Source organism: Oncorhynchus keta, chromosome 24 (genome assembly GCF_023373465.1).
Source record: "Oncorhynchus keta strain PuntledgeMale-10-30-2019 chromosome 24, Oket_V2, whole genome shotgun sequence".
In the NCBI taxonomy this organism is placed as follows: domain Eukaryota; kingdom Metazoa; phylum Chordata; class Actinopteri; order Salmoniformes; family Salmonidae; genus Oncorhynchus; species Oncorhynchus keta.
Genome location: NC_068444.1, coordinates 44,375,258 through 44,399,522, shown reverse-complemented (window position 1 = coordinate 44,399,522; position 24,265 = coordinate 44,375,258). Strand labels below are relative to the sequence as shown.

Genomic DNA, 24,265 nt, shown 5'->3' with positions numbered 1-24,265 from the left:
TTTTATTTTTATTGGCCCGTCTGGGATATGGCTTTTTCTTTGCAACTCTGCCTAGATGGCCAGCATCCCGGAGCCTGTTCACTGTTGACGTTGAGACTGGTATTTTGCGGGTACTATTTAATGAAGCTGCCAGTTGAGAACTTACGAGTCGTCTGTTTCTCAAACTAGACACTCGAATGTACTTGTCCCCTTGCTCAGTTGTGCACCGGGGCCTCCCACTCCTCTTTCTATTCTGGTTAGAGCCAGTTTGCGCTGTTCTATGAAGGTAGTAGTACACAGCGTTGTACGAGATCTTCAGTTTCTTGGTAATTTCTCGCATGGAATAGCCTTCATTTCTCAGAACAAGAATAGACTGACGACAAATGATGATGCTCCAGATACTCAACTAGTCGAAATAAGGCCAGTTTTATTGCTTCTTTAATTAGGACAACAGTTTTTAGCTGTGCTAGCATCATTGCAAAATGGCTTTCTACGGACATTTCTAAGTGACCCAAAACTTTTGAACGGTAGTGTATATGATTCTTATACAATATGGAATCATTTCAGCTCTAACCTGTAGCAAATTTTGGTTGTACAATACATTGCATTCATTACATATCTGTAATGTTCTGAACATTTCATCTTACTGAACAAGCCCATGGTTTATGCTAATGTTGCCTGGGGTGGAAATTCACAGTAGAGTTAAGTGGAGTTCAACGATTTGTGAGTGAAGAAAAACCAAATATAGATGCATAATGCCAGTGGATATTACAGGGATATTGAGTAATTGAGTTGTCAGTTTCAATTATCATCAGTGAATAGTTCCTTTTTCCCTTAATAAAGGCTGATGTAAGGTTCGTTTTGCGCTACACTCCCTATGTTAGAATATGGGAAGCACAGGGAACAATGGGGGTGGTAGTGTTTGGACTTTTACGCCAGGGGGCACTGTCGCTCCAGGCAATTCAGCCACTCATTGGTTTTCTGTAATAATAGACTAACTTGGTAGGAAAATGAGGCTCAAAGCATCCGTCAGTTTTGCCACTCCAAACTCTATCCAAGGCTATGGGGTTGAAAGACCTAAGCACTGTACCTAGGTATGTGTATGTGTATATATGTGCTTATGGTATATTTTCTAGCTCTGTCACCTGTAGCATTGCTCATTCTTTTGAGCTCAGGGTTCAACACAAGGCAATGATTCAACTTCCACTGTCATAAAAAACACGTAGTCTCTCTTGTAAAATATATGTTATCCCAATAACAACCTTTATAAAGGTTGAATGAAAAATGTATGATATAGACATTGATATTTATCCTCTGTTCAATTCAAATGATCAGTTTGCTTTAAATATTGGGAATTTGGAGTCCGCGACATCATGAATGTCTTGAACACGTCAATCAACCAGTTGTAAGCCTTATGGATGCTTCCTCATAACTACTAGTGTTGGCTATTGACAGAAGGGGAGTCCAACCTTGCTATACAATGAGTGGCCATGTTAAAGGTTAAGGGTGAGTCTGTAATTACAGTGGAATTCAATATCCTCTCCAAATATTAAATGGATGTTGCTTCTATTGAACTTGAGAATTAAACTTCCAATTGGTAGTGTTACAAGGCTTATACAGTGCCTTCGGAAAGCACTCCGACCCGCTGACTTTTATCACATTTTGGTACGTTACAGGTTTATTCTAAAATTGATTAAATCATTTTTTTATCCTTATCAATCTACACACAATGCCCCATAATGACAAAGTAAAAACTGTTTTTTAGAAATGTTTGCTAATTTATTAAAAATGAAAAAATGAAATATTACATTTAACTAGTCTCCCAGTCCCTGCCTAATTGGTAGAGCGCTGCAGAGATGGTTGTCTTTCTGGAAGGTTCTCCCATCTCCACAGAGGAACTCTAGAGCTCTGTCAGTGATCATTGGGTTCTTGTTCACCTCCCTGACCAAGCCCTTCTCCCCAGATTGCTCAGTTTGGCCAGGCGGCCGGCTCTAGGAAGAGTCTTGGTGGTTCTAAACTTCTTCCATTTAAGAATGATGGAGGCCAAGGTGTTCTTGGAGACCTTCAATGCTGCAGAAATGTTTTGGTACCCTTCCCCAGAACTGTGCCTCGGCACAATCCTGTCTCAGAGCTCTACAGACAATTCCTTCAACCTCATGGCTTGGTTTTTGCTCTGAAATGCACTGTCAATTGTGGGACCTTATATAGACAGGTGTGTGTGCCTTTCCAAATAATGTCCAATCAATTTAATTTACCACAGGTGGACTCCAATCAAGTTGTAGAATGATCTCAAGGATGATCAATGGAAACAAGATGCACCTGAGCTCAATTTCGAGTCTCATAGCAAAAACTTTGTCATTATGGGGTGTCTGTGTGTAGATTGCTGAGTTTTTTTTTTTGTTTCATTCATTTTAGAATAAGGCTGTAACGTAACAAAATGTAGAAAGAGTAAAGGGGTCTGAATACTTTCAGAATGCACTGTATATATGAGATACGTCTTCTAAGTCAACCTTGTGGCTTTTATGTGGCTTACCCTTCCAATCACACAAACACGGACACTGTGAAAGTGTATGGTTGCTAAAGTTCCATCATATAATTCATATTGTTTTTCTCTTTTTTTTTTAAGGATGTAAATACCAGACACACAAGTTCATTGGACCACAATTAACAAGAAGCATCAATAGCATATAGGATAACCCGGGGCAGTGTTTTTTCCTCATAAGACATCCCTATTGCCTTACATTGTCTTGATATGTGTCTCTTTCTCAATGTAACGTGATACCTAAATGAGTTCTAATGCACACATACACAAACAGGTTCATAGCAATGTTCCCATGGGGTCAAACTGTGCACTTTGAGTTGAAAAGCATCCCCTTTGGGTCACCCTTGACACATCCATTCTATTCGCTATTCACACACACACACACACACACACACACACACACACACACACACACACACACACACACACACACACACACACACACACACACGCACGCACACACACACACACACACACACACACACACACACACACACACACACACACACACACGCACACACGCACACACACACACACACACACACGCACACACGCACACACACATCCTCCCCCTTCCTCCCACTCCGAACCCCTGTGGCCCTATATACCCATCTCCTAATTGGTTCATTCTTCCCAGGGAGAGAGGGACGTGTGTGTGTGTGTGTGTGTGTGTGTGTGTGTGTGTGTGTGTGTGTGTGTGTGTGTGTGTGTGTGTGTGTGTGTGTGTGTGTGTGTGTGTGTGTGTGTGTGTGTGTGTGTGTGTGTGTGTGTGTGTGTGTGCGCGAGTGGATGTGTGGATGTGTCTCTCTCCCGCCCAAGGCAAACAAGGAGTCTCAATTCAGTCCCTGTCCCAACGCCGGCGGGGGAAGTTGGGGTAAGGGGGGGACAAAAGGGGGCACGGGGGCCCTTTCTCAGCGGGTCCGTTGACACCAATAAATCCCTGCCACTTCCTCTCCGGTGTGCCGGGGTTATGTTAGGAATGTCCTGGCCCTATTGTGCGCCGGCTCACTCTGTTTTTGGTAAACCGTCACTAGGCATTCTTCAGCCCCTGTGTTCAGCCTATTGCCCCTCGACCTCACACATATACACACACACACACACACATTAGAATAAACACACACACACACTTTCTCGTGTCCTTGCACAGATTGGAATAAACACATCAGTCCATGAACGGACCCAGCATGCTCACATGAACGGACCCAGCATGCTCACATGAACGGACCCAGCATGCTCACATGAACGGACCCAGCATGCTCACATGAACGGACCCAGCATGCTCACATGAACGGACCCAGTATGTACACATGAACGGACCCAGTATGTACACATGAACGGACCCAGTATGTACACATGAACGGACCCACCATGCTCACATGAACGGACCCAACATGCTCACATGAACGGACCCAGTATGCTCACATGAAAGGACCCAGCATGCTCACATGAACGGACCCAGCATGCTCACATGAACGGACCCAGCATGCTCACATGAACGGACCCAGTATGCTCACATGAACGGACCCAGTATGCTCACATGAACGGACCCAGCATGCTCACATGAACGGACCCAACATGCTCACATGAACGGACCCAACATGCTCACATGAACGGACCCAACATGCTCACATGAACGGACCCAGCATGCTCACATGAACGGACCCAGTATGTACACATGAACGGACCCAGCATGCTCACATGAACGGACCCAGCATGCTCACATGAACGGACCCAGCATGCTCACATGAACGGACCCAGTATGTACACATGAACGGACCCAGTATGCTCACATGAACGGACCCACCATGCTCACATGAACGGACCCAGTATGTACACATGAACGGACCCACCATGCTCACATGAACGGACCCAGTATGCTCACATGAACGGACCCACCATGCTCACATGAACGGACCCAGTATGTACACATGAACGGACCCAGCATGCTCACATGAACGGACCCACCATGCTCACATGAACGGACCCAGTATGTACACATGAACGGACCCAGTATGTACACATGAACGGACCCAGCATGCTCACATGAACGGACCCAGCATGCTCACATGAACGGACCCAGTATGTACACATGAACGGACCCAGTATGTACACATGAACGGACCCAGCATGCTCACATGAACGGACCCAGCATGCTCACATGAACGGACCCAGTATGTACACATGAACGGACCCAGTATGCTCACATGACGGACCCACCATGCTCACATGAACGGACCCACCATGTCACATGAACGGACCCACCATGCTCACATGAACGGACCCAGCATGCTCACATGAACGGACCCAGCATGCTCACATGAACGGACCCAGTATGTACACATGAACGGACCCAGTATGCTCACATTCTAACACCTGCCTTCTTCTAGGGTGTTATTTGCCTTTTCATACTGTCAGAAGTGTGTCATGAATCATTCTATCGTGAAATATGTGGTGCATACACAGTCTCACATACTTGGTGCGCAGACACACACAAGTGGTTGCAAAACTCCACAAGCGAGATGTTTGATTTGTTGTTTGGGGGGTGTACACATGTTTCGGAGCGAGGCGCCATCATGGCCTAAAAAACTATTAGGCTCTGTAAATACACACTGTGGCGAAGGTAAACATTCTCGGCATGCCAACCATGCACACAGAGGGGCACTGGGAGACAGCCGCGGTATGGAGAGGGCGTAGGGAGGGGCGTAGGGAGGGGAGGACTGGACGACTTCACTTAACTGCAATCAGGAGCCGAGAGAAGGATATGTAACATATACAATCTAATGGAGGAAAACTGAAGTGTGTAGCCTATATCTATCTGCCCCCAGCCTGAAGCAGTCTCGTTGGACTTGAGTGGGCTGGTAAACAACTTAGACGGTGGTTTCCAAAGTACCTGTGTTTGTCGTTAGAATTATGGGAGGTGATTCAATTGAATCCCGAGGAACACAGAAAAACACCTTACGTGTGTTATTGTGTGCTGGTGGTAAAAAGTGTTAATGTTGAGATGATGAGGTTGTCAAACATCAGACGTTGTGTGTGTGTGTCCATACATACAGTGGGGCAAAAAAACGTATTTGGTCAGCCACCAATTGTGCAAGCTCTCCCGCTTAAAAAGATGAGAGAGGCCTGTAATTTTCATCACAGCTACACTTCAACTATGACAGACAAAATGAGGAAAAAAAATCCAGAAAATCACATTGTAGAATTTTTGATGAATTTATTTGCAAATTATGGTGGGAAAAAAGTATTTGGTCACCTACAAACAAGCAAGATTTCTGGCTCTCACAGAACTGTAACTTCTACTTTAAGAGGCTCCTCTGTCCTCCACTCGTTACCTGTATTAATGGCACCTGTTTGAACTTGTTATCAGTATAAAAGACACCTGTCCACAACCTCAAACAGTCACACTCCAAACTCCACTATGGCCAAGACCAAAGAGCTGTCAAAGGACACCAGAAACAAAATTGTAAACCTGCACCAGGCTGGGAAGACTGAATCTGCAATAGGTAAGCAGCTTGGTTTGAAGAAATCAACTGTGGGAGCAATTATTAGGAAATGGAAGACATACAAGACCACTGATAATCTCCCTCGATCTGGGGCTCCATGCAAGATCTCACCCCATGGGGTCAAAATGATCACAGGAACGGTGAGCAAAAATCCCAGAACCACACAGGGGGACCTAGAGAATACCAAAGTAACAAAGCCTACCATCAGTAACACACTACGCCGCCAGGGACTCAAATCCTGCAGTGCCAGACGTGTCCCCCTACTTAAGCCAGTACATGTCCAGGCCCGTCTGAAGTTTTCTAGAGAGCATTTGGATGATCCAGAAGAAGATTGGGAGAATGTCATATGGTCAGATGAAACCAAAATCAAACTTTTTGTTAAAAACTCAACTCGTCGTGTTTGGAGGACAAAGAATGCTGAGTTGCATCCAAAGAACACCATACCTATTGTGAAGCATGGGGGTGGAAACATCATGCTTTGGGGCTGTTGTTCTGCAAAGGGACCAGGACGACTGATCCGTGTAAAGGAAAGAATGAATGGGGCCATGTATCGTGAGATTTTGAGTGAAAACCTCCTTCCATCAGCAAGGGCATTGAAGATGAAACGTGGCTGTGTCTTTCAGCATGACAATGATCCCAACACACCGCCTGGGCAACGAAGGAGTGGCTTCGTAAGAAGCATTTCAAGGTCCTGGAGTGGCCTAGCCAGTCTCCAGATCTCAACCCCATAGAAAAGAAAAGAAAACCCCATCTCAACCCCATTTGAAAGTCCATGTTGCCCAGCAACAGCCCCAAAACATCACTGCTCTAGAGGAGATCCGCATGGAGGAATGGGCCAAAATTCCAGCAACAGTGTGTGAAAACCTTGTGAAGACTTACAGACAATGTTTGACCTCTGTCATTGCCAACAAAGGGTATATAACAAAGTATTGAGAAACTTTTGTTATTGAACAAATACTTATTTTCCACCATAATTTGCAAATAAATATATTAAAAATCCTACAATGTGATTTTCTGGATTTTTTTCTCATTTTGTCTGTCATAGTTGAATTGTACCTATGATGAAAATTACAGGTCTCTCTCATCTTTTTAAGTGGAATAACTTGCACAATTGGTGGCTGACTAAATACTTTTTTGCCCCACTGTATGTGTGGTTGCGTGCGTGCTTGCGGGCCTATTTGACAGGTCCCACATCGTCTGTTGCTTCACAGTTCAAAAACCTTAGATGTCATTTTTAGACCGTGTAAACGTTTGTGTGATTTGATGGGGATGTGCCTATACATTTACAACTTAGATACCAGACTGTCGTAGTGGGTACGAGTCAAACACCAGACAGCCACTAGGTTCACTAGACACTCACAGCTCCATTAACTTTTATACTGTTTTTAATCCCTGACTGGAGAAAACATGATAAAGGCAAAATGTTGACGTTTTCTATGTTCTGGCAGCATTGAAAGCAAAAGGAAAAGCCATTTACTCCTGGATATGAAAAAGAAGGGAGTAACCGTGGAAACAGAGCATGGTGTATGCCCTATTCCCAGGCAGAAAGCCACTTGCACGGCTCCAGACACAACGGCTATTTTTAGCCCTTTCCTTTTGGCTTACGCTATCTGTTACATCTAACAAGAGTTTAAATAGAGAAGTCACTGAGCGTGACGGAGGAAACCTGACTCTGGCTCTAAGTATCTGATAAAAATGTATATAAGATCAACATGTGAAAAGCAGCTCACATCTGATGTTTTGATGGAACCTCCTCGACTAGGCATCAGTGGTTTGGTAATGTAAGAGAAGTGTGCACTCTGAGCTTTGAGGACATGAGAATACAGGGTGTCCCCCCCCCCCCTTTTCCCTTTATAGTGTACAACTTTTGACCAGGACCCATATGGCCCCGTTCAAAAGTAGTGCAATATATAGGGAATAAGGTGCCGTTTGGGACACATAGACAGAGATATTATAGTGTTTTCTACAGTCTTAGTCAAGAGATGGCTATTTGCAAATGGTTAGTATAGAAGACATATTAGGTTGGTACACATGAGATACACAAAGTAGTCCTACTTTTACTGTACGCATGGTCCCACTGCTCACAGACGTCATTTTCCACGTCTATTCCACGTTGGTTCAACGTCGTTTCATTGAAATGACTTGGAAACAGCGTTGACTCAACCAATGTGTGCCAAGAGTGGAGCTGTGTGTTCATTGACGTCATGGTGTGCTACTCAACTGGCTTCATAAAGACCAACATGCATGTTGTTATGAGTAGAACCTGAACTTTTTCCTACCAAAGTGACTCGGGAAATCTTTCCTGAGTACCAACTGGAGGTATACAGTAACAATGTGAACGTGAAGAGAGGACAACATGTTAAATAAACAGCCTTTACAACACATACAACAACACATTTCAACTCTGTGAGTGAATGCCATCATTTGATGGTTGGGGTCTCAAATTAACGGCATATGGTGGCTCAGAGACAGGAACCCTCATCCAAAGACCACCAGGAAGTGAGTTCTAGATCTGGAAAACCTGCACATCCAGACGTAAAAACACACACACATGCAGTCACACTACACACACGCACCTATACCCAGATCTCACCCAATACACACACACACACATACCACACTCACACATCTTAAACTTAAACACATACACAATCCACACTAACTTTAACGCACATATACTACACACATATACACATACTGCGCCAGCACTACTTTTGAACAGGGCCGTATGGGTACTGGGTACGGTTTCCTGGTCAGGGCGGAATTCCGCTCAAACCCTCAGACGGCGGAAGTGGTGCATTCGGTATCAGCATCTCCTCATCCTTTCCCATCATCTTCCCTCCGTATCTCTTCCCTCTTTTCTCCATCTAATACCCTGTCATCATCAATAACCTCAGGACTGCTGACTCACAAGCTTCTACACCCATGGTTTTGGGGGTTACAGGCTTTGTCTCTGTGTCTCTCTCTCCCTGTCTCCAGCCAAAGCCACACTAGAGACTAGGGAGTGTGTGTGTGTGTGAGTGTCAGGTAGGAGTGGCAGTGGCTGCAGGCCCTCAGTTCTTTGGAGTCTCTGGAGATGGACCAGGATGTCCAGAGCGCTCCACACCGTCTCCTACAGGACCTACGCAGTGCTGCCAAGGACTTCATGACCCACATGAGCATCCCCGTCAGCCAGGTCAGCATCCATCCATCCATCAACTATTGCTTATTATCACTGGATAAGCATTGTAGATCCTGAGCCTTCCAAAAAAATACATGTGTGTGTGTGTGTGTGTGTGTGTGTATGTGTGTGGTGTGAACCAGCATCAACACATCCCCATCACTCACGACTGCAGCTATAAGTTATCATGATCATTTAGTTAATCTGATGATGGGCCTCATAATTTAGCTGTCCTCATCATTATTCCGTCAACTCCACTCATGGTTAACTTAACAATCCCCAAGCCGAAATGATTCAATTGCCTGTATGTGGATTAAGAGAGAGAGAGAGAGAGAGAGAGAGAGAGAGAGAGAGAGAGAGAGAGAGAGAGAGAGACTGAGAAATGTTTTACAGCCGTATTAATCTCAGGCATAAGATCCTGGGCCCATTTCACAAATTGTCTCAGAGGGGTGCTGGTCCAGGATCAGTTTTGCCCTTTAGAAGGTTTCCCAACCCTCTCTTGGGGCCCCTCAGACATTTCACATTTTAGTTTTAACCCTAAACTGGCACACCTGGTTCAATTAGTCAAAGGCTTGATGATTAGTTGACTAATTGAACCAGGTGTGTCAGTTTAGGATTAAAGCAAAAAAATGTGAGGGGCTCCCGAGTGGCGCAGCTGTCTAAGGAACTGCATCGCAGTGCTAGAGGTGTCACTACAGACCCTGGTTTGCTCCTGGGCTGTATCACAACCGGCCGTGATCGGGAGTCCCATAGGGCAGCTCACAATTGGCCCAGTGTGTTAGGGGAGGGTTTGGCTGAGGGGGCTATACTTGGCTCACCGTGCTCTACCGACTCCTTGTGGCATGCCGGGCACCTGCAGGCTGACCTCGGTTGTCAGGTGAACGGTGTTTTCTCCGACACATTGGTGTAGCTGGCTTCCGCGTAAAGCGGGGGTTGTTAAGAAGCGCATTTTGGCGGGTCATGTTTCGGAGGACGCTTGACTCGACCTTCGCCTCCCGAGCCCGTTGGGAATTTGCAGCGATGAGACAAGATCAAAATTGGGCAGAAATAAGGGGTGGAATACAACAATAAAAAAGTTCAACATCTCGAGGGACCCAATGAAAGAGTTGGGAAACCCTGTATTAGGAGTAACGTGACCCTAGATCGGCACTCTGAGATGCTTTATGAATACGGGTTCTGGATATTTATGGGACGGTTTCCTGGACTAAAAACCTAGATGGTTTCCTACTGCTGGGACTCTTCATTAACCGTGCTTTTGAGTCCATTGAAACTAGACTTTTTCTGGGTCTGGGAAAGTGGCCCTATCAAACACCAACATCTCAGGCTGAATTCAATATGATGGAGAAACTGTACCGTTGATCAACAGTGACTGTAGAGTGGTAAAAAAAGCTGATACTTACCAAGGAACGTGTTTCATTCATGACCTTTCATGGTGATGAGACCGATACCTGACTTCCAAAACCTATGTCTAAATGGTATCAAAACACTGACATCGCTATGCTCCTACGACAGGTATGGTCGTTTACAAATGCAGAACTCGTGAATGACTCAAACAAATCCTTCAGCCTATCAATAGCCTACTGCCCTAATCCATTGACATGTCACTAGTGCACATGAACGGGCATACTTTAAATGTTGTCGGGGACCCCTTTCACTTTCATGCCTCACCACTGTAACTGTCAATCATGTCAAGTTCCTCCTGTCAGCCCTTAGGATTTCCATTGAACTTGACAAAATATGTTCATGTCTTGTTATTTAAAATAACATACTTCATGGGTAGCCTACAGGTCATTTAGGTGTGTGGGTGTTGAACCATTGACATAGTATGGCATTCCACGAGACTAGGCATATACAGAACCTGTCTATACTCAGCCAGATGCATTGTTAACTCCTTGGTCTGTCTTGGTGATGTAGTTTAGGCAAGGCCCAATGTAAGGTGCCCATTGAGGTTTGAAGCAAAGGTTTCAGAACCCCTGTGTTGTTCGTGGTTGGCTAGCACGTTTTCCCCACATACAGGCGTCATACCTTCCATGGTCGCAATTCGTTCCATCGTGCACAACTTGATAGGGAAACAGAGAGGGCCAATGTACTGTATTTAAAAATGACAATCAGATTCAACTGTTTTCTATAACTATTGGAATAGCACTTTTTATGACGGAATAGCAAGATTTCAGACATAAAGTAGTTAACACAAAATCCCTGCATAATCTGTGTTTTTAACATGAACACGTGTGTAATTTCTGTTTTTCATATGAACTCCAAGTTTATTGCATATGATCTGTCTTCCGGGGGCATACTTTTCTAGAGGATGCACACCTTACATTTGGGGAGGTATATACATTCTACATATCAATTATATGAAATAACAAGGGAACTGGAGTCATGGCACAGACGAATCCAAACGAACAGCTCCAGAATGCCAGACAGAGCGAGTTGCGCACCTAGCTCGACGGAGTCATTGCGGCGTATTACCTTTCACACGCTTCTAAAATATACTCCGGGCAGAGCCTGAAAGGGTTACTGTTTCCCAAAGTGCTTCATTCTGCACAGTCGAGAGGGGGCGGCTGAGTGGCGCCGCCGAGTCAGAGACGCAGTTTCCAAAACCCCGAGACATCGTCAAGAAAGAAGCTGACAGTAAGGAAAGCAGCCCCCCTCTTCCGCTGGCATATTGCCGCTCTCCTCTCCTTACAAAATCCCTTCAGTATATCTGTCACAATAACCGTGTGGCATGTGTCAAATCCATCTCAGCCCGCGAAGACACAAATCACTTAAAGGCGCACAATATGGTGTTTTCCGGGAGTTATACAGCTCCAGTTTTGGAACATTTGGTCATGTTCTAAACACTGGGTAATGGCGACTGTTTAAGTCGTTGGTTGTATTTAAAGAATAATATAAACACCATAAAATCCCTACTTGGAGTAAATGAGTCGTTGCTTGATTTCATGGAGTAATTCCATGCGTGTCTCGGGCGCTTTAATTGACCATATCTCTTTAACTTGCAGACAGCTCTGCCGCTCTCAAATTAATAGTCTGGTAACGTCAAAAACAGTTCACCATTGTTTATTGGTCTTTGTTTTTTTCGAATGCTGTCATAGGGCTTGAATAGGCGCCTGTCTGCTCTACCTCAACACAACCCCCCGTAGAACTGTGTGTAGCAGAGCTTCCAGTGAATAGCACAGACACAGACGCCCCTGGCTTGCCGTATACCCCGCCATTTAATCATCGGACACCGTCTGAAATGTCTGAATCATATTTTACAGTTCTGTTAATTAACACCTTGGATCCGAGAAATGAGCATTTGCATGAGCGAGGGGATAGATCTGCCAGGGCTCTCTTCTCCGCTGGCTCAAACAATGAATGGCAGTTCTGTCGAGGCGTTTTAGGTGTGTTGCGCATTAGTTACACAACATAGTAAATCACCCGTTTCTAAAATCACAGTGACAGCGTGGAGCGTTTGTAACGTCCCCCTCCCGATTCATTTCAGCTCGGACTTACTGTGCATTTAGCAACTCCATTCCTCTCCACCACCATACACGCCCCCTTGGACAGGGACACACTTTATAAGCAACTTGCTCGACATTAATACATGTTGAAAATATTGACTTTATTGCTAAAACGTGTAACCATAACATGTACACTGATATGTTAACTTTTTATTAAAAAAAAAAATTGAAATATTCAAGTAGACATCTCCCATAATTTCTGGTATACTCTGCTATTTTCTCTGCTTATGTTTTATACTCACAATCGTTAAAGTAATAAATAAACCGTACAGATTTGTTTTTTCTACAATATTCCAAAAGCTGAGTTCACACCTTTATATATATATATATATATATATATATATATATATATATATATATATATATCCTCAACTTGCATTTGAATTATTATTGATATTAATATCATACAAAAACTCTAGGCAGCATTGCAGTGAAATAACAGTCAGCATCAATGTCCAGTTGAAAAAAAGTTAACTTCTTGGAGAAGTTATATGCGTTCCATCTTACATTTTTCATAAAAAATAAAAGCTCTTCTTTCTGAAGTGCTTGGGTTCATCCAAAAACACGTTTCAGGGATGAAATAAAATATGGTCCTGTTCATTAACAAAAAAATAGCTGCATCTTTCTTAAATATGTACAATGTTGGCATTTGAATTCAAATGCGATATAAAAAAATAGATTCGCTATGGTGCCCACCTCTGATCAGAGTTTACAGTGCAATAGAAACCGCATATTTCCAATCCACTTCCCAACCCTTCTACTTCCATTGAAACTCAGCAAGAGCACTTACACTCTGAGATGATTGGGTATTGCACCGGTATCCACGTACAATATTTCTGTCTTAAAAACCCTTGACAATACCACCGGAGAAAAGTCTTGGTGATTGACTTGTTAGGTTTGCAAAACATCCCCTCGGGGAAGGAACAAGATCGCTCATTGAAGCAGTTTCCCTCCTTGATGTAGCGTGGCCAGAACCTCACGCCCAAATCGTTCCAGGTATACACCACCGGACAGTGCGTATACGTCCACAACCACTGCAGAAATTTCCTGTGGGCTTTCTTTCCTAATTTTACCCGCTTCCCGTAGGGGGACTCTGAGATATCCAGTTTTTTAATCTCGTTTGGCATGGGTCCTTGCAGTTTCATCTGGGTGTCTTGTACGGAGAGATTCACCAGCATGGGCGAGCTGATGGACATAAAGTTGGGATCAAAGTTGCTGCCAAGCTTTTTCCGTAGAGTCCTCTCGGCCAAGTCCTGTTCCCGGGGGTCGTATTCCGGGTCGGGGTCCTCCTTGAGGACTGGCACGGGAAGATGCTCGCTGGGCGAGGGGCGCAGGCGTAGATAATGTTGCGAAGCTCCAAGGTGAATGGATACCAGTACATAAACTAGTAGCGTTTTTGAGAAGGTCATATTTATATTGTTTGCGTAAAGGCTATTCTGGTGTATTAGCCTAAATATTTATTGATTTTCACAGCTACTGTGCTCTTTGACATGAGTAGCCGGGGGCTTCATAAATAGTTGAAGTCGACGAGCAAGATGATACTTTTAATAGACCACGTCGGGTTTGAATGACGTTTCTTTTTTAGGGATCCTTAGTAATATGCCTCTTACGTTTGCTTGCTGATGCAATATTGTAGAACGCAAAGGGTGTCTCTTTGTAAAAAATAAATAAGAACAAATTTTCGGCCCAACCAAAACAGCACAAAACAAAACGGAAAAACTAAATTCACCCACTCTCCCGTGTCACTATTTTCCCCACATGCACTTTGGGTTGATTGTGGTTGTCATGGTCACGCCAGGGACACTCAAAGCGACGGCGAATTGTCTAGACTGGATGACAGTGGCTGAGGCGAGAGTCACATGGAATGATGATTTTATAAAGATCCGCTTTCCCAGAGAAAAAATGGATCCAGAGCGCCCCGATAGAGAGGGGTGCACAAAAGAGTAGGCTACCTCACCAACTTTTACATTTCACCGTTCCGGCAATGACGGTTGTCTTGGCCAATGTTATTTTTACGCATGACTTTTATAAACGTGGCTTCTTTCAATTTTGCTTGGCGCGCTCAGGTTTGAGAAAGTCCAAACGCAAGCGCAGAATCCATGGAGTGAGAGGTGTCCTGTGACTCCAGTGCGATATTCCAACCTTCTGCTTGGAGTCTTAGGACCTTGCTGAAATTGTCCATGCGTATTCAGATGTCTTCTCTTTGGCAAAACGCACCACTGTAGTCTCCCGCACCTATGCAAGCTGAACCATTTATCGGTCCTGTTGAAAAGGTGTATCCAAACCAAAACTTGACCTCTAAAAAACTAAATTATACTCCTCCAGGACGCAGGTTTTTTTTGCGTACAAAAAGTAACAAAAAAAGTCACATCTTAATTTAAACTGACGCGAATAAAATGCATATCAAACGCAAAAGGTAACAAGCCAGTTTAAGTTCACTTCAATTTGATGTTTCTTTTCACCTCGATGACATTGGTGATTTCTCTACGGATATCAAAAAGAGCCACCGCCGTTGCATGGTTGAATCAGTCCGAGTTCTGCCTTCTTTTGCACGGTCAGTGTTTGCGGTAATTCCTGGGGGAGAATCTTTACTCCTTTGAAAGCTGGTACAGTTCTCCTACTTACTCGCTCCTACTTTAGGAGGTCTGAGACTTGGCGCTGAGCGTCTCTTTGCTTAGGCACACTGTGTGTGAGTGTGCCTGTTGCGAGCGGTGCTCAATCCCAAATTAAATATCCCCCTCCGACAGTACAAAGTGTCAGCGGGTCCTGCCCACCACTGCCACTTTCCCAATGATTGACAGCACCCCTCGGCCCCCTCCCCTCACAGAACGCGAAAAATATCGGCCACAATCAGTCTATCCACAGGGTCCTAAAGAAACTGATTTATCATCGAGAGACACAATATATCCTAAACTGTGATGTAGCCACATATTTTGCTCCCCCAAATAAAATAGTAATAAGCAGTCTCCTCACATTGCAATCTGCATGTCTCTCCTCATATTTCGGGAACTTGTGCGCAATGACTGTCTTGCTGCAACGCTGTCGAGTTAATATGGTCAATACGCTGTCAATATTTAATTGAAGTACTGAAGTCTTTCCCAGTTTATAACATTCCCGAGAGAAGGGTGCGAAACGTTTAGTAGCATGTATGAGGGGTCTAACTGAAAACGAGCGTCACATTCCACCTTTGTTCATGAGGACCTCTGTCTGCACACAGGAATTCGCTGTATGAACTTTGGGGTCACAAAATAAGCGCGCAATTAAAGCTTTAAATGGTCATGGATAGCCTTACTAAACGTAACCTTTATCATGCTGACTAACCGCAGTGATTAGAGTATCATGGATGCTTGAGCCTCAAACGTTGGTTTCAGTTGAATATATGTAGCTGTCAATAATGCAACTGATATGGGGAAACTGATGTCATTTGTAGTCCTAATGATGCGTAATCAGGCCTTTTTTAAACGAATGTTGATGCCACTGACATTATCTTACTATCAACACAGTCACTTGTCATTAATACCTAATTATCAGTTTTTAGATGCGCTTTGTGCTTGGTCAATCAAATGTAACATATTTTGGAATAGTGGTCAATACTTCACCTTTTTTGACGCATACACTCATAATACAATATTTTTGTGTTGTGGCTATTTGATATGCATCATTTGTATTGTCTCTTGTCATTTCCAAAGTTAGATTGTTGTTACTATGGTCTGTATACAGTGGATAGACAGACTGATTTGTGTTTGTGATAGGGTACTTGCTCTTATAGTGGTCACTAGGGGGCGTTGATCCAGCGTGCAGGAATCCCCGGATTGTTTGCCTCATTCTTATCAATCCCTCACATATGTCATTACAATGTGATAACACGTCTTTGTTTACTTAACCTCCATCTTTATAGCGTCTTCTCCATCTAAAGAAAATTGGTTAGAGAATTTGATTCAAAGCATACTTTCATTCATGTTTTTTTCGTTTGTGCCAATTAACCCTAATTATCTTGTCAATGATTGTTTCTGTGTTAGAGATATTGATATACATTGAGGTAAAGCATGGAGCTTCTAAGAAAATAACACTTTTTTTATTCTAAACTAAGATTAAAGAAGAATAAATGTATTTGAAATGATGTTATTATTAAGAGTGTTATGGGGAGTTGTGTAAGAACTCACAGCAGTATAATTGACCCTCTAGCGCTAAACCCTGTCTAGCTTGCTAATGACTAGGAACCAGTTAGCAGTAGGGGACCTGGGCTGACCTGGGCTGGCTACTGTAGACCCTGCTATTGTCCAGCGGCAGCCCCCCTCCCCCCCCTGACAGGGAGCAGGGAGTCCAGGGGAGGACAGGGGAACCCAGCGAACACAGCTTCCCATCTTCTCATCTTCCCATCCCCTTTATGCCGGCCAGACCAGCGCCAAGCCCTCCGGCTAATTACCTAGGATAAAGAGAGGACCGGAGAGGACTGGGGGGACTGGTGGGGGGCAGTCAGGAGAGGGAAAGGAGGAGGGTTTTAGTGGGGGATTGGGGAGAGGCAGGAGGAGGGCGGCAGCAAGCAACAGGGGGACACGGTGGTAGCAGTTTGCTGTGGAATGGCTAATTAAATGATGTGATAAAGGGCCGGGCTCGCTTTAACGAAGCCCTCCAAGCCTGACAAGGGGGGTCGAGTGTGTGAGAGAGGCGTGGGGGGCACACTGAGGGAGGAGTGGAGGGGTGTGGTCAGTGCTGAAAATTGGCCTTGTATAACAAGGAGACTTAGCTCTTTGGTTTTGGCAGCAATTTTTCACGCTTCCTTAGGCCTCAATAGTGCGCACGGCAAGAGTGCATTAGGGGGTCGGCCCCAGCACAGATTGAGAGCCCCCTTCCCCTTGGCTGTGAGCGCAGGGCCCCCTGCTCCATACAAACAGGCTGCTTCCCAAGGAAGGCCCACTGGGAGCTTAACCAGCACAGGCACCACCAAGGGTAGCCCCAGCCAGACTGGCTGACTAGGGTCCTAGGGTCCTAGGGACCTCAGGGAACTGCTAGAATGGTACAGAAGACAGAGGGGGTAGGAGACAGAGGGGAAAATAAAGGAGAGGAGAGAAAGGGACAGGGAACAGGGGGGGGCATCACTACTTTACTAAGACAAAGAGCATCACCAGAGGTAGCTGTTTCGACAAAGTTTTTTTATTTTTACTTCCCAATCTTTTCAGTTGCCCCGAGGGACTAGAGAGAAAGGCTATTTTAGATTATACAGAGAATTGAGGAATTTGACGTGCCTGTGGGAAATACACTTCAACAGATAACATTGTAGCTAGTACTCCCCCCTACACACACATACCCACACACATACACACCTCCTCATCCTCCTCCTCATCCCAAAACAACCGAGGGGTTTGAAAGACACAATACATTTCCCCACTGTCCTCTGTCAATATTACACTCCTATACAGCCCCCACCGCCACCCCTCACATCTTACCCCTCACTCTCACTCCTCCAGCTCAATAACCCTAACTTGAAGCAGATGGGTCGGGAAGCATGACAAAAATCTGTGTCCCGTTAACAGGATACTTTTGAAGCTTTCTCTTTTTATTCTTTATGATTTTTTTTTTGCAAAACTAGTAAACAGCATCAAAGTACAATTTTTCTGCCTGATGACAACAAAAAATAAATCATAAATTGCTGCTAAGCTCTTTATGAAATTGGTCCCCCTCGTTATTAAGAAGGCCTGCTCTCCGTCAACGAAAGACCTAGGTTCAAATATTACTTTAAGTCATGTAAAATACTTGATCTGCTAGATTGAGTAAGCCTGCCTGACCAATAAAATAGCTCCAAAACTCTAAAGCCCACCCAACTGGCACTCCAAGTAGGGTGGAGTAAAAGCTCAAAGTATTTGAAAGATTTCAAGTGGTATTTGAACCAAGTTCTGGTGGATGGAAATCTGAAGTCAATCTGAACGTCGGACAAGTTCTCGGTTTCTATATGACATTCCAGTCGGGATGAAGAAACACAGCGCTTTATCACATGCTTTGATTAATCATGATAGTATCGTGAATGGCTTGATGTGCTTGTGATGTGACTGCTGGAGTTGACTTTGAACTAGGCCTCTAAGGGATTCTTGGGGACTCTGCACTCATGCGACTAAAAGTGGAAACATCCTAGCTAATACTCACACATGCTTGTGTTTATATACTGTATTCATACACACACTCATATTTAGACACTTATAGTCGGAGTCACATCCACGCTCACGTATACAAGAATACACACACACACACACACACACACACACACACACACACACACACACACACACACACACACACACACACACACACACACACACACACACACACACACACACACACACACACACACACACACACACACACACACACACACACACACACACACACACATTGAGGGCTGTGGGCATGATGACCCTGGATATCCTTAGACAACGGCTCCCTGGAGAAGCAGGGTCTTAGTAGTGGATCTACGCACTCTCTATGACGGTCTATCCATCTGTCCAGTGGGCACACGGAGGCCTCGCCCTGACAGACACAGACAATGTTCTTGGAAAGGAGGGGCGGAGCAATGACGGGAGGGTTCCTAAGGGCTCCCTTTACTCTGAGTTGTGAAGCAACAGATTGGAGGGTGGTTGCTGGGTGCTGGAGGGGGGATAGTTTCTGTAAACCATTCCCTTTTTTTTTGCTCTGAATCGCCACCATTCTTCCGTAATCATCCAGAGAACTTTTAATTGGGGAAGTAGAGTGACCTCATTGCATTCCAGCATGATTACCCTCATTCATGTCTCTGAAAATTAAAATAAAAGAGAACGAATCCCAACAGCCTCAACAGCCTCAGCCCCTCCCCTCTGCTTTTTCTGTGTTTTTATTTGGTGCGTGCCCAAGCCCGTTTCGGGGAACGAGCGATAGAAGCACCCCGTCGTCTTTCAAATTCTCTCCCTCTCTTTATTTCACCCATCGGAGAAGGAGTGATAAGGGTGGAATTAGAGTGATCGCTCCCTTCCGGAAAACAACAGGAGAGAACAGGACATTCCAAGCGCCAGGAGGGCGTTCTCCCTGGTCTTCCCTACGGCGCGGTGACATCATTGGCGGCCTGCCCATTTCCCACCTCTCACAATAGGGTCGCTGTTACTTTCTCCACGGTGGCACCTCAGCCAAGAGAGAGAGAGAAAAAACCCGTCCAGCAGTGTTGAGACCTGCAAGCCCTGCTCGTGCTTCACTACAATCTAACCATGCTCAGTGTTTCAGCTCCTCGCTCTACTGGGTATGTGAGAAGTCATAAAGCCTTCATTAGGCTGTCGTAGGACTGTCCTGGACATGGCTTTACAGGTGTCATGAGCAAATGTACCAAGAATAATATGTCACATAATGCAGAGTTTCTTGGAGGATAGTTAAACAGCTGAAATGTGTCATCGAGTTGTTGCATTTCAGTTTCAGTGTCGTTTAACAGACTGAAATGTAATTCATAATCATGAAACTTGCTTAATTTCTTTCAGTTTCATATTCAATATTTCACTGACACAACTAAGGTGAATGTCTCCGCAGCAGTGCCAGTACGAACCATGGCCATTCTAGTAAGGAACAGATTCCCCTAACCTAACCACTAAGTCATTGTGTTGCCCCCAATACAAAACCACTTGCCCACAACCACACACTGAAGGATGACCACAACAGATGTTCCCTCTGCTTTTGCTCCCCCGTAGCATATGTGTCCCGTTGAGTTTCCAAGTCTAACTGGGTAGTTCCATAGTCACTCATCATAGCTGAAGCACACTGGGGTAATTTTGAGCCCGAATGGCAAACGTCGCAACTCAAACTACCCGAACAACCCAAACCCTGGGCTGTGCATGTCGACAAACAGCCAATGTTGGCTCAACGTGCCCTTTGCCCCCTGGTATGTTTGGAAAACGTGCCGGAGGGTAAGAGGGTGATGGTCCCCAAAGACACCAGGAGGGATGAGAAGGCTTTGGGAAATGTCTCGCTGGGGTGCGAGTGCGAACGGTCCCCCCGCCTCGGGAAGCCTGTCTGCTTGGGAACGGGACAGGATGGTGTGTGTATATGTGTGTGAGTATGTATATGTGTATGTGTCGAAGGGGGGTGATTGTCCAGAGGATGTACCAACTGTTGACTTGCACTGGTTTGCTAATCGAGAGCTACAAGCCCCTGGAGCCATGAGTAAATACTAGCGTCTGCCTCGCTCTGTCAGACTGGGGAAAGAGAGAGAGTGATGGAAAGAGAAAGACAAATGGAGAGAGAGAGAGGGGAGTGTATAGAGTAGGAAGACAAAGGAATAAAGAGGGATATGGTATATGTGTAATTAGACCACAGATATTATGGAAGAGTTGGAAAGAATTGGAGCGAGAGTGAGAAAGAAAGAAAGAAAGAGAGGGGAGCAGGGAGACTTTGAGCCCACGTCACTCAGCTCTAAATCAAGGATTGGGCTGGTGTCCAGAACCAGGCACAACAACCATACACTGCTCAGACAGACAGACAGACAGACAGACAGACAGACAGACAGACAGACAGACAGACAGACAGACAGACAGACAGACAGACAGACAGACAGACAGACAGACAGACAGACAGACAGACAGACAGACAGACAGGCCTGATATAACCTTGGATTTTGGTGGCAGGGATTACCCCGGGTAACCTAGCAAACAGTATCCTTTCACATACAGTATATCATAGAGAGAAGGTGCTCACTTTTGAGAGAAAGTCAACAAGTTATCCTTACCATTCCCCAATTATTTTTTTATAGGCCAGTCCCGATAATATAAACGTTTATTAGTTTATGACAGAAAAGTGGGAATATCAAAGTTAGTTAGATACAGTGCCGTGAAAAAGTTTTAAATTTTTTATTTTTTAAATGTTTTTTTTACATGTGTTTGATACTGCATGTTTTCAGATGTTTAACCAAAACCTAATATTTGAGAAAACACATTTACAAATAAGTTTACAAATAAGAAAACAAATGGATACTTATTTTATGTATTTAATTAACAAAGTTAAGCAACACTAAATTTGTCTGTGTGAAAAAGTAATTCCCCTTACACCTAATAACTGGTTGTGCCACCTTTAGCTGCAACGACAGCAACCAAACACTTCCTGTAGTTGTTGATCAGTCCACCTTTAGTTGCAATGACAGCAAACAAACACTTCCTGTAGTTGTTGATCAGTCCACCTTTAGCTGCAATGACTGCAAACAAACACTTCCTGTAGTTGTTGATCAGTCCACCTTTAGCTGCAATGACTGCAACCAAACACTTCCTGTAGTTGTTGATCAGTCCACCTTTAGCTGCAATGACTGCAACCAAACACTTCCTGTAGTTGTTGATCAGTCCACCTTTAGTTGCAATGACAGCAAACAAACACTTCCTGTAGTTGTTGATCAGTCCACCTTTAGTTGCAATGACAGCAAACAAACACTTCCTGTAGTTGTTGATCAGTCCACCTTTAGTTGCAATGACAGCAAACAAACACTTCCTGTAGTTGTTGATCAGTCCACCTTTAGCTGCAATGACTGCAAACAAACACTTCCTGTAGTTGTTGATCAGTCCACCTTTAGCTGCAATGACTGCAACCAAACACTTCCTGTAGTTGTTGATCAGTCCACCTTTAGTTGCAATGACAGCAAACAAACACTTCCTGTAGTTGTTGATCAGTCCACCTTTAGTTGCAATGACAGCAAACAAACACTTCCTGTAGTTGTTGATCAGTCCACCTTTAGTTGCAATGACAGCAAACAAACACTTCCTGTAGTTGTTGATCAGTCCATCTTTAGCTGCAATGACTGCAAACAAACACTTCCTGTAGTTGTTGATCAGTCCACCTTTAGCTGCAATGACTGCAACCAAACACTTCCTGTAGTTGTTGATCAGTCCACCTTTAGTTGCAATGCAAACAAACACTTCCTGTAGTTGTTGATCAGTCCACCTTTAGCTGCAATGACTGCAACCAAACACTTCCTGTAGTTGTTGATCAGTCCACCTTTAGTTGCAATGACAGCAAACAAACACTTCCTGTAGTTGTTGATCAGTCCACCTTTAGTTGCAATGACAGCAAACAAACACTTCCTGTAGTTGTTGATCAGTCCACCTTTAGCTGCAATGACAGCAAACAAACACTTCCTGTAGTTGTTGATCAGTCCACCTTTAGCTGCAATGACTGCAACCAAACACTTCCTGTAGTTGTTGATTAGTCCACCTTTAGCTGCGATGACTCCAATCAAACACTTCCTGTAGTTGTTGATCAGTCTCTCACATCACTGTGGAGGAATTTTGGCCCACTCTTACATGCAGTACCACTTTAACTCAGTGGCATTTGTGGGTTTTCAAGCATGACCTGCTCATGCTTGTCCTGTCACAATATCTTAATTGGGATTAGGTCTGGACTTTGACAAAACCATTCCAAAGCTTCAACTGTGTTGCTTTTTATCCATCTTCATACAGACTTGATTGTGTGTTTTGGGTCATTGTCTTGCTGCATGGCCCCATGACCCCTTCAGCTTCAGCTCACAAATGGATGGCCTGACATTCTCCTGTAGCATTCTCTGATAACAGAGCATTATTCATGGTTCATTCTATTAACCCTCCTATCTTGTTGCGGGTCAATTTGACTCATTTCCACTTTTGAGTTATCTAAAATACTAGTTAACCTCTCATTTTCTCCATGAAATTAAATACATTTTCCTCATTTAGGGTTATGACATAACTTCATAATGTGGACACACTGATGTGTTGTGGAAAGTCTGTGTAGAGTTTTTAAATCAAATGTTCTTGTATTTCTTCTTTCTGAAAGGTCTGACAAGACAAAATAAAGTTTTGATTGTTTTTACTTGATTATTTGAACGTCTTGAGTGTGTTTAACTTCTTGCGTCGAGCCATCCCGGATCCGGGATCGTGAATACAGCATCAAGCTCATTACCATAACGCAACGTTAACTATTCATGAAAATCGCAAATGAAATGAAATTAATCTATTTGCTCTCAAGCTTAAAAAAGAAAATTCATTCATCCAAACGTCAAACTTTCTTCCACATTAACTCCATAATATCGACTGAAACATGGTAAACGTTGTTTAGAATCAATCCTTAAGGTGTTTTTCCACATATCTCTTCATGATATATCATTCCTGGAAGTCTCCTCTCTGTCTCAATCACATGGATGAATGCGAGCAGCTTGGAGATTACGCAACAATTTCAACAAAGGACACCGGACGGACCCCTGGTAAATGTAGACTCTTATGGCCAATCTTCCAATAATATGCCTACAAATACGTCACAATGCTGCAGACAACTTGGAGAAACAATAGAAAGGGCAGGCTAATTTGTGGCGCTTTCACAGCCATATAAGGAGACAATGGAAAACAGAGCCTCAAAAATCCTGCTCATTTCCTGTTTGAAGTTGCATCTTGGTTTCGCCTGTAAGATCAGTTCTGGGGCACCCACAGATAATATCTTTGCAGTTTTGAAAACGTCAGAGTGTTTTCTTTCCAAAGCTGGCAATTATATGCATAGTCGAGCATCTTTTTGTGACAAAATATTGCGCTTAAAACGGGCACGTTTTTTTAATCCAATAATG

The 24,265-nt window shown here is 44.1% G+C and overlaps 1 protein-coding gene across 1 annotated transcript; it reads right to left on the bottom strand.

Moving 5' to 3' along the window:
• Nucleotides 1-12,769: 12,769 nt before the first annotated feature.
• On the bottom strand, nucleotides 12,770-15,453 carry LOC118374121 (noggin-2-like). Its single transcript, XM_035760483.2, has one exon. The coding sequence runs from the start codon at nucleotides 14,094-14,096 to the stop codon at nucleotides 13,461-13,463; it is 636 nt and encodes a 211-aa protein (XP_035616376.1). The 5' UTR covers nucleotides 14,097-15,453; the 3' UTR covers nucleotides 12,770-13,460.
• Nucleotides 15,454-24,265: the final 8,812 nt, after the last annotated feature.